Genomic DNA, 17,310 nt, shown 5'->3' with positions numbered 1-17,310 from the left:
CCCTTTTTTGTAGAAACTTTATATGACCAAACATATACTTCATTTATGACAGTGTACAACAATGCAATGCTCTGCGCTGTTGTACACTGCCATGCGATTCAGTACGGTGGTTATCGAGGTTTTCCTGTAAAGTCTCCCGCTGTGAAGTTATCACCCTGCTTAGCTCTGTGTCATCAGCAAACACTAATTGAACAGATTGGACAATTTATTCCAACCTCTACATCATTTATGAATAAATTAAACAGGATTGCTCCTCAGACAGAGCCCCGGGGGGTATCCCTCTTATAACTCCAGGCCATTCTGAAGCTATTTATCACCACCCATTGGGCACGCCATTTTTTTTATCCAGGTATATACACTATCATCAATGTCAACAGACCTCAATTTGTGGATGAAGAATTTATGGGGTACCGTGCCAAATTCTTTGGTGAAGTCTAGATACACCACGTCCACCGGCCTTTCCTTATCCAGACTACATCTCCCTTCCTAATAGAATTTTAACAGATTGGTTTGGGAAAAATGATCTTCCATAAATCCATGCTGATTACTAGTAATGATGCTGTTTTTTATCAGTAAGTTCTTGTATATAGTCCCTTATACCCTCCAATAGTTTACATACTATTGATGTTAGGCCGACTGGCCTGTATTTTCCTGGCATGTATCTCTGCTCTTTTTTTTTTTTTTTTATATTGGTACCACATTAGCTTTTTGCCAATCAGCTGGTACCATGCCAGTCAGTATACTTTCCTTAACCACTTGCCGACCGCCCGCCGTTGTTATACGTTGGCTGTTTGAAGTGGAATATCGTTGTTATGGCAGCAGCTAGCTACCATAACCCCGGTATCCACTTCTTCAGCGGGGGGGGGGGGGGGGGGGGGCTTTCAGATAAAAGTGGTCTCAGCGGTGGATTCACTTTATTTGGTGGCGGGCCCCCCTCCCTCCCGCCACGTCTGGTGCCCTCCGCCGCTTACCGGAGCCACCAGCAGCGGTGGAGGCGATTGGATCTTGCCCCCTCTATTGTTTGGAACCGAATGAGGGGAAGATGGCCCCCACCTGGCTCTATACCATTGCAGGGCGGAAACTACGTCAAAACGTCACTTTCTCCCATAGCTCTTAAAGGGACATTATATATATATATTTTATTATTGCATTTTAGTGTAAATATGATATCTGGGGTCTTTTTTTTTACCCCAGATCTCATATTTAAGAGTTCCTGTCATGCTTTTTTCTATTACAAGGGATGTTTACATTCCTTGTAACAGGAATAAATGCGACACCATTTTTTAAAATAAAAAGAACAGTGTAAAAATAAAAAATGAAAATGAAAATAAATAATAAAAAAAATTCAAGCGCGCCCCGTCCCACCGAGCTCGCGCGCAGAAGCAAACACATACATGAGTAGCACCCGCACATGTAACCGGTGTTCAAACCACACATGTGAGGTATAACCGCAATCGGTAGAGCGAGAGCAATAATTCTAGCCCTAGACCTCCTCTGTAACTCAAAGCACGCAACCTGTGGAATTTTTTAAACATCACCTATGGAGACTTTTAAGGGTAAAAGTTTGTCGCCATTCCAGGAGCAGGCGCAATTTTGAAGCGTGACACGTTGGGTATCAATTTACTTGTTGTAACATTATCTTTAACAATATTAAAAAAAAAAATGGCTAACTTTACTTTTCTTATTTTTTAATCCAAAAAATTGTATTTTTTTTCCAATAAAAGTACGCTTGTAAGACCGCTGCACAAATACGATGTGACATAATGCATTGCAACGACCGCCATTTTATTCTCTAGGGCAGCGATGGCGAACCTTGGCACCCCACATGTTTTGGAACTACATTTCCCATAATGCTCCACTACACCTCTGAAAAAAAAAAAATACAGAAATACACCCTGCAAGACAAAGGCATAATGAGCTAGTATAGCATACTAGCTCATTATGAATTACTTACCTGAGATCAAAGCCACCGCATTGGCCCTCGTTCGCCTTCTCCGACGCCGTCATCCATCCCGAGTGACTTCCGGGTATCGCGGCTCCATTGATGTGACTGGCTGGAGCCGTGATGATGTCACTCCCGCGCATGCGCGCTGGTGCCGCCACTATCGGCACGCTCAGTGCGCCTGCGCCCGATGTCTACGGCGCATGTGGCATAGACATCGGTGCCGCTATTTCTGCAAATATCTCCTAAACCTTTTAGGTTTGGGAGATATTTCTTGCACCTACGGATAAGCCTTAATCTAGGCTTACCTGTAGGTTAAAGTGGTTGTAAGGGGTTTACAGCCACTTTAAAGAAAACTTAGGTGCCCAGACCGTTCGGCACCCAGCCCACCTACCTTGGATATACAAAGTACATTACACATTAATATAAACATAAACACATAACATCCCACAATGGTTCCATAACAAGGTAACCTGGACACAATATTAATAACATCTCCAAGAGATGGTGAGAAAGACAGAAACAATAGGTGACTCAACAATGGGGGTGCACACCTAGGAGGCGCACAATGGGAGAGACATACTTAACAATAAACACATAACACCTCAATAAACAGACTATATCAGGAGACCCCAGAATCAGGTCGGTTTGAGAGGATCATAGTAACATCTGCTCTGAGTCTCACAGTCTAACGCAGTCATTTGCTGGTTTGGGCACAAAGGACCCAAATCATGGTGTTTCAGGGAGACATGGGCCCAAATCCGAAGCAAGACCTCTCCAGGCACACATCTCCCAAAGAGTGGTGTTCCTTTATGTGACGGGAGTCACTGTTGGGCGCAGGGTGACCAAGAAAAGAATGAACCCCGAGAATATGATTGGATTACGTCAAATGGGACAGTAATATTCATTAACAATATCTCTCAAGAATATATGGAAAGACTATTCTTGGGTTGTTTGATTCTGAACTCAGCATGTTGGTTGAGAGAGCTGATCACATTGGCCTCTAGAACTGGATAGGAGCCGGACAGTCTACTCCTACTATAGTTTGTTGCCTACTAGGCTGAGGAGGGTAGATCACTGTTTGTATTGTTAAATGTAATTAGCTTCTGCTATTGTGTGAAAGTGTCCTGTGTTTATACTTATGATAGTGTTGATTGTGTCTTCTGAGCTAAAAGACGCAAGTCTGTCCTAAAGGTCATGTCTCTGAGTCACCTAGTCTGGGTAAATGATTTAGTAAATTAGCTCATGTTAATTAGGTTTCTGGTTACGGGTGTATTGTTAGAGTAATATGAGCAGACTTGTAATTTTGGTTCTAATAAAGAGCCTGATTCCTGTTTGACCCTCCATACAGAGCCTCATCTCATACTTGGGGGAAGAATTATTCGTATGGGTTTCTTGTTTGGCTGATTGGAGTGTTCGGTAGCTGCCTTTGTGTTTGAAAATGGAATGTCCTAAACGGCTTTAACCCCTTTCATACTCGGGGTGCCGTTATACCTTAAAAGCCAGGGCCCATAGTCAGTAAGCAAGAGGCAACCTTGCAGTCCCCTCCAAAAGCCCCTGTCCTGGTTGGGCCTGTCACACGATTATCACATTAAAAAAAAAACTATGATTATTTTTACTGATTTCATCTTTGCATCTCTTGTGGTCTCTTTTTGCCGTCCTGATTGCGCTCTTACATTTTTGAGTGCATTCTTTTTAGTGCTGGAAAGTTGATGGTGCCCCCTTATATTTTTTATTTTTGTTTACAAACGATTTTTATTATAGATAAGGTCAAAGTACAAAAAGTTGACAGTAGAATGAATTGTACAAGTAAAGATATAAAATGATAATCCAATATTGCTTATTTGATAACATTTCCAGTGACAGAATTCACACATCAGAATAGGAATCACAAAGGTATTAGTAGAAAAGGGTTTGTGTATATGCTTAAAAAAAAAAAATGACAGTGGTGAAATTACAACAATAATGAGGTTTCCCATATCGTCCATTTATTTTGGTAAATATGCATAGTGTCATACAACATGTGGTGTATTCTCTCTGACAGCTTAACCACTTACAGACCGGACCATTTTGCTGGTCAAAGACCAGACCACTTTTTGCGATTCGGCACTGCGTCCCTTTAACTGACAATTGCGCGGTTATGCGACGTGGCTCCCAAACAAAATTGACGTCCCTTTTTCCCCACAAATAGAGCTTTCTTTTGGTGGTATTTGATCACCTCTGCGGTTTTTATTTTTTGCGCTATAAACAAAAATAGAGCGACAATTTTGAAAAAAAAACGCATTATTTTTTACTTTTTGTTGTAATAAATATCCCCCAAAAATATATAAAAAAACATTTTTTTCCCTCAGTTTAGGCCGATACGTATTCTTCTACATATTTTTGGTAAAAAAAAAAAATTGCAATAAGCGATTATTGATTGGTTTGCGCAAAAGTTATAGCGTTTACAAAATAGGGATAGTTTTAAAGCATTTTTATTAATAATTTTTTATTTATTTATTTTTTTTACTAGTAATGGCGGCGATCTGCAATTTTTATTGTGACTGCGACATTGTGGCGGACACATCGGACATTTTTGACACATTTTTGGGACCATTGTCATTTATACAGCAATCACTGCTATATAAATGCAGTGATTCCTGTGTAAATGACACTGGCAGTGAAGGGGTTAACCAGTGGGTGGCAGTGTAGGGGTTAAGTGTTCCTAGGGGTGTGTTACTAACTGTGGGGGGGGGTTGGGCTTTCATTTAGTGAACGCTGATCTCTGCTCCAATCACATGGAGCAGAGATCAGCGTCACTAGTTGCTAGGCAGAATGGAGAAATGTTGTTTACAACAGCGTTTCTTCATTCGGCCGCTCCGTGAGACGATCGCGGGGATGCCCGCGGCGATCGAGTCCGCGGGTCCCACGACCGGACTCACGGGGGCCCCGACCAGCGCGGGAGCGCGCCGCCGGCGCGCTCCCGATGGCAGGGCGGCAAATTTAAAGGGACATACATGTACGCCCATTTGCCTGCCCGTGCCATTCTGTCGACGTACATTATCGTGCGCTGGTCGGCAAGTGGTTAATATTGGCCATACGGTTAAGAACCTGGGGCCATGGAACAACTGATGAGCGCCAGTTGAATGCAATGGTCCAGTGGATGGAGCTAAACAAAGTATGTATTAGTCTGGAGCTTGCATGTGGGATGTCTTGTATGGGGAAGAATAAAAGGCACATTTAGGGAGTTAGAGGGACTGTTCTACCTGAGATACGTTCAGTCATCAGCTTGGCATTGTGCCAAATTTTCTTGAGGGGGCAGTCCCAGAAGATGTGAAGCAATGTCCCATGTGTGGGGCAACCTCTGAAACAAAGTGGGGATGTTGAAGGGTAGAAAGAATTGAGTTTGGAGGGGGTAAGATACCACCTATAGAGCAGTTTAGTGGCAGATTCTCTGACAGTGGTAGTTTTGGAAGATTTGTGTAAGTTTTCAAATATGGTATCCCATTGTTCGGGGGAGAATGAAATGTATAAGTCTGATTCCCATTTGAGCATGGGGTGTGATTTATCAGGCATATTGAATTCATTCAAATGTTTATAGATTTTGGATATTAATCCTTTATCTCGTGGGGAGGAAATACAAATCTGCTCAAATTGTGAGGGGGGGAGGGGGTGTGAAAGGTCAGTATTTTTGGTAGAATTGTTTTATCTTCCCATACATTACTTGTTCTGTAGGAGCAAGGTTGTATTTTAACTGTAGATCAGAGAAGGAGTAAAATATATTGTTATGTATAAAAGCATTTAGGTTCGTTAGATTATGTTGTTTCCACATAGATAATGAATTATGGAGATAATCTGACGGAATGAAGTGAGGGTCTCCCAGAAAAGGAAGCTAGTGGTGGGGTGACAGAGGACAAGTTGAATTTGGTATTTTGTCTGTTCCACAATTGTAAAGTATGTGTTAGGCTTGTGCAATTCGTTTCGTAACGAATCGAAATTCGGCCAAATTTTGCATCTTTCGGACATTCGGATGCATCTGAATGTCCGAAAAAAAAAATAACAAATTACAGCGAATACGAAAGAAATATAACAAATGAATTCGAATGAATTCGACACGATTCGAAATTATTTCAACCGCATTCGAAATTATTTCAACCACATTCGAAAATATTTTGTGACCCGAATTTAGGGCCATGTATCTCGGGGTCACTTGGTGCTAGAAAATTTGGATATGTTGTAGTGTTAGTACTATTGTGTTTGCATACCAAATTTGGAGTTTCTAGCTATAAGTGACCCCGAGATATGTGGCCCCAAAATCGGGTCGCAAAATGTTATTAGTTATTAGAGCAGAGAATGACATTTTGCGATCCGAATTTGGGGCCACATATCTCAGGGTCACTTATAGCTAGAAACCCCAAATTTGGTATACAAACACAATAATACTAGCACTACAACATATCCAAATTTGGAGTTTCTAGCACTAAGTGACCCCGAGATACATGGCCCTAAAGTCGGGTCACAAAATATTTTCGAATGTGGTTGAAATAACGTCGAATCATGTTGAAATCATTTCGAATCCGGTAGAAATATTTTCGAATTTGGTTGAAATATTTTCGAATGTGGCCGATTTTTCGAATTCGGTAGAAAACTAAACGAAATCCGAAAACGAATTTAAGGAAGTTAACGAATATAACTAAACGAAATTAAGGAATTAACGAATTAAAACGAAACGAAACTAAACAATTTTTTTCCTTTTGCACATGTCTAGAATGTGTCACAGTAATATTCAATGGCCTTATTTTCTGAGGCGAGACGGTCTTGGACCACAGTAGTCCTTGTAGATGGTATGGGAGGACCGATTGTTCTTCGAACAGGAGCCATGGGATTTGAGAGGAAGAAGCATACCATTGTGCAAGTTGAGTAAGTCTGGCTGACAGATAGTATATCCAAAGATTAGGTGTGCCAAGACCTCCCTTCAATTGGGGCCTAAACATTAAGGAGTAACTGAATCTTGTTTTTTTTGTTTAGCTCTTTGGAGGGAGTCTAATGTGTTTTTAGGCACCGGGAGAGGAAGGGCTCTAAAACGGAATAGTAGTTTGGGTAATATAACCATTTTTGTAGCCACTATTCTACCAGAGAATGAAATTTGGTATGATGACCATGTTTTTCATTAGGTTTTTGATGTTGTTAAATATTGGAGGGAAATTAGCATGAAATAGTGATTTGTAAGAGGGTGTGATATGGATACCTAGGTATTTAAATGCGTTAGGACACCAGATGAAAGGGAATTTGTCTTTAAGTGTTGTAATCGTGTTTGATGGAATATTAATAGGAAGGGCAGAACATTTAGACAAATTTACACTTAGGCCGGTCAGGTCATGAAAAATATCCAGTTTTTTGGTCAGATTCGGTAAGGAGATGAATGGATCTGTTAGATATAGAAGGACGTCGTCAGCATAAAGGCTAAGTTTAAATTCCCTGGACCCTTTAGTGTACACTTTAATATCTGTATTGTTTCTAATCGCGCAAGCGAGGGGCTCTATTGCAAGGGCAAAGAGGAGCAGGGAAAGTGGGCATCCTTGTCTAGTACCCTTGCTCAAGGGGAAGAAGTCAGAGTTGGAACCGAGTAGTTTGATGCGTGTTTGTGGGTTGTGGTATAAAGCTTTAAAACCATGAACAAATTCTCTGTTAATACCGAATTTAGGGAGTAAAATGTCCAAATATGACCAGCTAACGCTGTCAAAGGCTTTGTGGATGTCAAGGCTGAGAAGAAGTGTGGGAGTAGAGTTTTGGTTAGAGTCTTGGATGATGTTTGTGGTCAGTCTTATATTATCCGTTATCTGTCTGTCAGGGATGAATCCTGTCTGGTCTGGGTTAATTAATGGAGGGATAACTGCGGCCAGTCTATCGGCTAACAGATGGCCGAATATTTTGAGATCATTGTCAATGACTGAAATGGGGCGATAGTTTTGTGGGACGGAATAGTCTTTGTTTGGTTTGGGAAGAAGGGACATGTTCGCTAAGAGCATTTCTGATGGGAATTGATTTCCTTGTAGAATGTGATTATAAAGTTTTGTTAGGTGTGGGGTTAATGTGGAGGCAAATTTTTTTATAATACGATGAGGAATAACCATCAGGGCCTGGAGCAGTGGAGGTTTTTAAGGAAGTAATGATTCTATTGACTTCTAAATCTGTACAGGGTGCGTTGAGCATCTCTATTTGCTGCCTACATAAGGAGGGTAGAGTAATATCATTAAGCCAGTTCAGAGAGGATTGTTTGGGTAGAGAAGGAGGGGTGGAGAGGAGCTTCTTATAGAAGTCTAAAAATATGCTGATAACTTCTTTAGTGTGGGATACTAAGTTACCTGAAGAGTTGCGAAGTTTATAGGTGTGAGGGGGTTTTGTAGTTTGATTTAATTTCCTGGCAAGTTGAAGTTGGCCGCACAAGGTCGGAGTTGCTATTAAGCAGAAATCTTGCTTTAGACCATCTAAGGGCTTTTTCAGTGTCTTATGTAAGTAACAAGTCTAAGGCTGTGCGTTTTTCTTGTATTTGGTTGAAGAGATCACTAGAAGGGTTTTGGTTGTTTCGGTGATACAAGATATCTAAATCTTCGGTAAGAGATCTTATATCAGCTAGTTTAGTTTTGTTTTTGGTTGAGGTGATTTTTATCAAGTGGCCTCTCATGACTGCCTTATGTGCCATCCAAAAGGTTGTGGGCAACGTGTCCGGGGATATATTAAGTGCAAAGTATTGTTCAAGGTGTGAAAGGATTTCTTGCGTGATTGTTGGGTCAGCCAATAGGGAATTGTTTATTCGCCATTTGTGTGTTGTAGTAGATAGGCCTATATGTGCCTGTAGGATATTAAAGGAAACTATATGATGGTCGGACCAAGGACAAGGGTGGATCTCAGCCTTTGAGGAGTTAGCCAACAATATTGGGGTACAGAAAATATAGTCAAGACGTGCATAACTATCGTGTGGGTGAGAATAAAAAGTATAGGCTTTGATGCCAACATTATGTGCTCTCCAGGTATCTACTAGTTGGTGGGTATGTAATGCACGATTTAGAGATGTGGGGAAGGCTTTAGAGGATGGAACTACTTTGCTTCTATCAAGTGCTGAGTGCGCGGCTAGATTAAAGTCACCACCCACAATTAGATGTGTGGAGTGAAATCTATCCAAAGTGTCAAAAAATTTAGAAAAAAAAGCTTGTTTGTGCATCATTAGGGGCATATACTGAGGCTATAGTAATTGAGTGACCTTCTATTGAACCCCTCAAGATCAAATATCGGCTATCAGGGTCTTCAAACACTCTTTGGATTTCAAATACAACAGAATTCTTTACGAAGATTGCAACACCTCTAGATTTGGTATTAAACGTTGTGCAATAGAATTGGCTATAACAATTGTCAAAAAATGTCGGATGCTTATCAGATGAAAAATGAGTTTCCTGCAACAAGATAATGTCTGTCCCCAATCGCTTGTAGTGTCAGAATGCCTTCTTCCTCTTTTGAGGAGAATTAATGCCCTGGGCATTGTGACATATCACCCTAAGACCAGGGCAGGACTTAGGGTGGTGGGGGTCCCTGGGCTTGAGTCACTTTCGGGTCCTACCTTCTATACATTACCGTATTTATCGGCGTATAACATGTGCCAGCATATAACACGCACCCCAAGTTCAGGAGGGAATTTTAAGGAAAAAAAAGTACATTTAAACGCCCATCAATGCAGCCTTATCAGTGTCCATCTGCAGCCTTGTCCAGTGTCATTTTAGGCCTTGTCATTGCAGTCTTGAAGATAAAAAATGGTGCCATCGAGATACAGAGTCCTCTTGGTGGCTCTCGGAGGCTCTCGGGTCCTCTCCCAGCCCTGAGTGGAGAGTAGCCGAGTGCACTCGGCTTGGATCACAGTCACACGCAGTCCCTGTGTTATGTCCATAATAGGGTGGAACTGGGCATGACTGTGAGCCGAGCCGAGTACACTCGGCTATGTATCTTGACGGTGCCCCCTTTTGGGTGGGGCCCATGGGCTTGAGCCCAGTCAAAACACAATGGTAAGTCCTGCCCTGCCTAAGACCCATTGGACAGATGGTGAGAGACTATAATGGATATAGGGTGAAAGGAAAGGCTCACAATGCCCAGGGCATAGCCCGCATCCACCAAAATCATCAGCCCAGAAGGCCTTAGGATTACATTAGGACCCGAGAGAAAGAGTAAAATGGTATATTTAATGATGTAAAGTGATCTGTCATTAGTATACAACATCATTAAGTATAATGAACCTAGAAATGAGATTACTATGGTTGACCTTTTTTTAAGAAAAAAACATGTGATAACAATTACTGCAAGATAGGGAGTCAGGGTGAACAATACTACCTGACCAAAGAACATTTTGAAGCGGACAAATATGTTCAGAACTCATAAGGGGAGCCCAATCTACACAAGTGATAGATATCATGATCATGTGCGCAAAAATTAATGTGAACCGAACCATAGGCTGGGAACCCCAGATGAGTAGGGTGACAAACTAACTGAGACGGAACAGACCAGCCTCAGCGAAGATTCTGTATTTCAAGAAGGTATAGACGTACATTGCATCAAAAAATAGAAAAATGAGGAAGTATATAACCTCATATAAACAGGAGATATATAAAAAATAACGATAGGTAACCCCAAGGAGGGGTGCAACAGATGTTTGCTTTTAACTGCTAAATTACCTTGCCTCATTGCAAAAATACAATACACTATTATATATATATATTTTTTTTATTTTAATTTTTTTCTCTGTTTCCTTTATCCCCCCCCCACTTCTAGGTCAGGTAGAGAAAGTAGAACACTCTAAAAAAAATTCTGTTAGAGATTATTCCTTTTCTTAGATGCATTCAGGGAGGGAGGAGTGTAAGGCAATTGAAGAAGAGAGACAGCTTAATCAAGCTTCCAGATTTCTAAAAGATTGTCGCCATCTTCTTTGGTCTCAACGTGTTGCAGAGGTAGCCCAGATTGGTGAGGCATGAAGAGTAGGAGGCCTAGCGTCCGTAGCTGCGTCCAGAAGCCCCAACTTTACCATGAGTTCTTTTCCTTCTGAGACATTAACAAAAGTGTAAGTGGTGCCATTATGGGGCACTGTAAGTTTAAAGGGAAAACCCCATCTTTATCTTATGTGCGCCGACTGTAGGACCGAGGTTATTTCCTTCATTTTATGTCTTCTTTCCCGTGTGGCCTGGGAAATGTCCGGAAATATTTGAATTTTAGTACCATCTAATTCAATGTTGTGCATGTTTCTGGAGGCTCTTAGTATGTTTTCTTTTGTGATGAAGTCCTTCATGCATAGTATGATATCTCGAGGTGGCTTGTCCGGTGGTGGCTTGGGACGTAAGGCCCTATGGATTCTATCACAGCCAAATGAAGGCGGTGGTACTTCTGGAAGGAGGATTTGAAACAATTTGGATACCGCCGGCATTAGATCTGAGACTAATTCAGGAATACTGCGAATCCTAAGGTCGTTCCTGCGGTTGCGGTTATCCAGATCCTCAACTTGTGATTGCAGATATGAGCAGTTTTCTGCTAGGAGCTCAAAGTCTTTCCTAAGGTCGTTATGAGCCAGGGATAGCTCATCGTGTTTAGTTTCAAGAACATCTGTACGCCCCCCTAGGGAGGCTATCTCTTGTGTGAGTGTGCTTGTTGTTTTTTGGAGCTCAGATTGGATTTTGTCTGCAAGTCTTTCATAAATCTTAGTTAGGCTGGCATCTAGGTCAGCTTTTGTAATCTGCACAGAGTGTTCACTATTGTTTTGAGTGGAAGCATTCTCTTGAAGGGGGGTTCCTGCTGAGACAGGAGAACGCTCGGCCCTTGAGGTGCCTGCTCCTTTTTGAGCCATTTTCTTCTGCTCCTTGTTGCGCAGAGGATATGAGGTTGAAGAGTGTTGCTGTGAGTGGCGATGGGGTGCCTTCTTGCCCGCGACGGCACGCACTGCGTTGATCTGCAGGAGAGGTAATTAAAGCGGCGTTGAAACCCCTTGTAGAGAGTGTAGAATCTTCGCTGAACTGGTGGGGTAGTCAGATTGTGTAGCTGATCTGCATCTTGTCCAGTATGCGTCCCCCTTTGGCTGGGGGTGGGGATGGCGATGGATTGGCTGCCCGGAGCTAACAGCAAACAGGTCCGCCGCCATTCACGTCAGGACACGCCCCCCCCCTTATATTTTTTTAAAGGACAGTTTTTTCTCTTTAATGTGCCTTTTACACTAGAGTGTAAGCCTTACACCAGGTTTAGCCTTACTTCTTTTATATTTGTTGCCCAATGGAATACACTGGCTAATGTCAAAGCATATACTGGGCATTTGATTTGCCTAATGTCCCATCTCCTAGAGCCAAAGCATGCACCCAGATATCTGCAGTGCAGCTTGATTTGCCTAGTGTCCAACCTCCTAGAGCTAAAATCTATATCCAGAGGTCTACTGCACCTTTTGGTTTGCTTAGTGCCAACCTCCTAGAGGCAAAACATCTATCCAGAGACCCGCTGTACCTTTGGGTTTACCTTGTGTCCTACCTCCTAGAGCCAAACCCTATACCCAGAGATCAGCTGTGCCTTTTGGTTTGCCTGGTGTCCAACCTCCTACAGCCAAATCATATACCCAGAGATCTGCTGTGTCTTGTGGTTTGCTCAGGGTGACGGGAGGGCCCGTGGAACCAAGAATCCCTTGGAAAGGTTGGGAAACCCTTGTTTCAGCTCCCCATGCACCTCTTATGTCCATCCTGGCACAGGGTGACTGAGAAAATATATCTTGGATTACTTAAAATGGGACAGTAATATTTATTCACAATATCTGCCAGGATATGTGTAATGACTATCCTTGTTTTGTTTGACTCCTGCTATTGTGAGAAGGTGTCCTGTGTTTATACTAATGTGTGAAGCTCGGTGACAACAAGTCTGACCTGTAGTGAAATCTTGATTAATCACAACAATGTTCAGGAGGGCACGGAGTCAGCTGCTTTAAGGGATTAGTTAATTAGCGCATGTTAATTCTGGTTACAGGTGTATCGTTAGAGTAATATGAGCAGGAGGGGGTCCTCCTCTTCTACTGTATATCAGACTTGTATTTTGGTTCTAATAAAACAGTCCATGTTCAGCAACTAAACAAGTATCGTCTTGTTTTGTGCTTGTGAGTGGTTGGAATATCTGATATCTATATTCAGACTGTGAAGAAGCGGTATATGACGAAAGCAGTCAAGCGGAGTGTAGGGACGTTTTGTTACATTGGTGGCAGCATTGGGTCCAGCCTCCCAGAGCCAAAGAATATACCCAGAGATCTGCTGGGCCTTTATGTTTGCCTAGTGCCCAACTTCCTAAAGCTGAAACATATTGCCTAGTGTCCAACCTTCTAGAGTGAAATGATATACCCAGAGATCTGCTGGGCCTTTTTGTTTGCCTAGTGTCCAACCTCCTAGAGCTGAAACATATACCCAGAGATCTGCTGGGCCTTTTGATTTGTCTAGTGTCCAACCTTCTAGAGCCAAAGCACATACCCAGAGATCTGCTGTGTCCTTCCTCTTACATTGGAATCATCAGCAGATTTGGGGGCACCTAACATTAAGGGGACACACAAGAGATCGCCAGCTGTTCTCCTGTTTGATGTAATGTACTAAATGCTGCAAAATGTTTTTCGTACAATAACTTCAGCTCATATATTGATGTTTTTAGGTAATGAAACTACGGGGAACTCAACCATAACAATCAAGGTCTACACACTGAAATTAAAGTTTATAAATGAATTTAAAGCGTATATGAACAGCTGGTGGGTGACGAAGCTTGTGCCCTCCATCTATACCGTGGTTCTCCTCGTGGCTCTTCCTCTCAATATAATGGCGATCATCGTGTTCCTGGTGAAGGTGAAGGTGAAGAAGCCAGCAGTGGTGTACCTGCTGAACCTAGCCGCTGCTGATGTTCTCTTTGTTAGTATTCTTCCTTTCCACATTGTGTACCGATTCTCAGGAAATAACTGGCTGATGGGGGAAGGGATGTGCCGATTTATCACTGCGGCATATTCCTGTAACATGCGTGGATCCATCCTGCTGATGACGAGTATGAGTGTAGACCGGTTCCTGGCTCTGGTCTACCCAGTCCAGTCCCTTCCCTGGCGCACAATGAGAAGATCCTGGCTGGTGTGTTGCGGCATCTGGGTGATATCGATGGTCAGCACCGTGCCGATTCTCATAGCGCAACAAACCCGACACTTTCCCAGCCTAAATATTACAACTTGTTATGATGTTCAGGATGCCGACGTGGCTGAAAATTCTCATATTTACGTCTATTTCCCCATTTATATGGCAGTTTTATATCTCTTACCTTTAATTAGTACAACCTTCTGTTACATTAGAATCATCCGCACTCTCAGTGCACCGAGCATGGGAGGCGCTCAGAAGAGATCCCGAGCCGTCCTCCTGACTGTGGTTGTGTTGTGTGTGTTTGTCTTCTGCTTTGGCCCAGCCAATGTTATTTGGTTCATTTTTTTCCTGCAGGTCTCTAATGATGGCAGTAACTTCCTGTACGTCGTCTACATCGTCAGTGTCAGTGTGAGCAGTGTCAGTTGTTGTCTGGATCCTCTGATCTATTACTTTGCATCCTCGCAGTGGCAGAGACACATCTACAGCCTGCTGGGATGTAAGAGAGGACAGACTCCACTTGTAAACCCCACAAACGAGACACTAGAAACCACCTGAAACTCCCAGGCTTGTAAACTGAGTGGATAATATTTCTGCCTTCCTTGTTCCTTCCCTCCTGAAGTTACCATAGAGATCAATAGCACACAACCATTAGTCCCTCCACGCATGCCTGGGTGCTTCCTAGACTCTGATCTCTCCTTCAGACATCATATCCAGTCACTGGCTAAATATTGCCCCCTTCATCTCCATAACATTTCCAAAATGTGCCCCTTTTTAACTAATGACACCACAAAACAGCTTATTCATCTCTTGCCTTGACTACTGCAACTCTCTTCTTCTTGGTCTTCCTCTACACAGATGACCCCCCATGTAGTCTACCATGAATGCTGCTGCCAGACTCATCCGCCTTACTCACTGATCTGTAACCGCTGGCCGACTCTGACAATTCCTCCATTAGCTTCCAGTAGACCAGTGCATGAAATACAAAATACGAACTATTACCTACAAAGCCATCCACAACTCTACCCCCAGCTACATCACCAACCTCATCTCAAGATATCGCCAAAATCATCCATTCCTTCCAAGACCTCTACCTCTCTCATCACCCCCCCCCCTTCCCATGCTCCCCTACAGACATCTCCAGAACCCCCCATCCTCTGGAACTATGGACTATGTCCAGTCATCTCCAGCCCTGTCTGTTTTTAGATGACCCTTAAAAAGGTAATTTATTCAGAGAAGCCTTCCCCACCTCCATCTAAGAATTGTATGTTGATGACCTCCATCAGTTCATCACCTACAGGTTTTACCTTTTGTACCACCTCTCCCTCCCCTGTAAGCTCCTTGAGCAAGGCATTTGTAATCCTCCTGTATTGTTGGCGCTATATACATCCTGTGTAATAATAATAACTTTATGAGGAGGAACCTCTGCAGAAATGTAATCCCTTTTGTAACGGATCTCCATCCTCAACAGGACAATGTCCGCCATAAATGCTTCCCCCGTCCGGTACCACGCGATCCAAGGCCCTTTTAGCCCACCCAGTCACTACCCGTAACTCAGTGTAGGGTGAAAAACATCAGATTCTTTCTTTAAACACATGTAACCACAGATATACAACTCAGAGACACTCCCCCCCCCCCCTGGATTCAGGGCAGGGTAAACTGTCCAATCTCAATAGACACACAGGTCAGGTGTATTCAAACTACTCATCAGTAAACAGTCTTATCATCAGGAAGGGGCTGCTGGAGGAGTCCCCTCCTCCACCACATAGACATACATCCCATAATATATTTTTCTCCCAAGGCCGACAGACATAACAGAACAATGGAATACAACCACACCCCAAAGTGACTCCCGTCCCGGTGACACTTGGCACACACACTTGTAGGGCTGGTGCTGGGGTACAGTAGGGCAATCAGGGGAAGTAGGGTCCCCATGACGCCTTTTATTAAGAAAAATATTCATATAGGTTTTACTAATGGTTCAATATTCAATGCTTACAGTATATACTTGGTGTTGGGTTCTTTATATAACAGGTTTGTTATTTTCTAGAAATTAGTTTGCAAATAGATGTTGTTAGAATGTCCATAGACTGTCTTGTTATAATGTCTTAGGACCGCGTTGTTGCGCAGTGTGTAGGGAGGTTTGTCTCCTAATATTGTACAGAGAGACGTTTCGCAGTCCGCCTCGTGGTCATGCTTCCAAAACAACAGAAATGAATGTCTCTTGTCATTGTTATATGTGTTACTTGTGAAAACTCCTCAGTGAATGTCTTAAAATGTAAAATGATCTATTTTGGGAATTCATACGTTGTGACTGTCCTGGATTAGAGATTAAAACTGGCACGTTGACTGTGTCCAACCTCCATAGGTGTGTTCTAATTTCTCTACTTTATCATTTTTTTTCTTTCTAACTTTTCTCTTCTAAATAAACTTTCATGTCTGATCAGAGGTTGTTTAGCATTTTTTTAGGGGTTTATAAGAAATGACCCTCCCCCAAACAGGATTTTACACTAATTGGGTGAAATGTGCAGCGCTTATGTCATCATATAAACCATAAGAAATTACCGTATATACTCGAGTATAGGCCGACCCGAATATAAGCCGAGGCCCCCAATTTACCCCCAAAAAACTGGGAAACTTATTGACTCGTGTATAAGCCGAGGGTGAGACATGCCTGTCCATCCCTGTGTGTCCATCCATCCCTGTGTGTGTGTCCATCCATCCCTGTGTGTGTGTCCATCCATCCCTGTGTGTGTGTGTGTGTCCATCCATCCCTGTGTGTGTGTGTCCATCCATCCCTGTGTGTGTGTCCATCCATCCCTGTGTGTGTGTGTCCATCCATCCCTGTGTGTGTGTGTCCATCCATCCCTGTGTGTGTGTGTCCATCCATCCCTGTGTGTGTGTCCATCCATCCCTGTGTGTGTGTGTCCATCCATCCCTGTGTGTGTGTGTGTCCATCCATCCCTGTGTGTGTGTGTGTCCATCCATCCCTGTGTGTGTGTGTGTCCATCCATCCCTGTGTGTGTGTGTCCATCCATCCCTGTGTGTGTGTGTCCATCCATCCCTGTGTGTGTGTGTCCATCCATCCCTGTGTGTGTGTGTGTCCATCCATCCCTGTGTGTGTGTGTCCATCCATCCCTGTGTGTGTGTGTCCATCCATCCCTGTGTGTGTGTGTGTCCATCCATCCCTGTGTGTGTGTGTGTGTCCATCCATCCCTGTGTGTGTGTGTC

The 17,310-nt window shown here is 43.0% G+C and overlaps 1 protein-coding gene across 1 annotated transcript in view; it reads left to right on the top strand.

The window, feature by feature from the left end:
* Positions 1–16,444, top strand: part of LOC143975723 (proteinase-activated receptor 1-like) — a 38,341-nt gene extending 21,897 nt beyond the window's left edge. Inside the window, exon 6 of the mRNA XM_077478225.1 lies at positions 13,619–16,444. Within this exon, the coding sequence (XP_077334351.1) occupies positions 13,619–14,637 (1,019 nt within the window). The 3' untranslated portion in view covers positions 14,638–16,444. The remainder of the gene's footprint in view (positions 1–13,618) is intronic.
* Positions 16,445–17,310: the final 866 nt, after the last annotated feature.

Source organism: Lithobates pipiens, unplaced genomic scaffold (genome assembly GCF_037356315.1).
Source record: "Lithobates pipiens isolate NorthernLeopardFrog02 unplaced genomic scaffold, aLitPip1_a1.2 Scaffold_13, whole genome shotgun sequence".
Lineage (NCBI taxonomy): Eukaryota > Metazoa > Chordata > Amphibia > Anura > Ranidae > Lithobates > Lithobates pipiens.
This window is presented reverse-complemented; position numbering and strand designations above follow the sequence as displayed.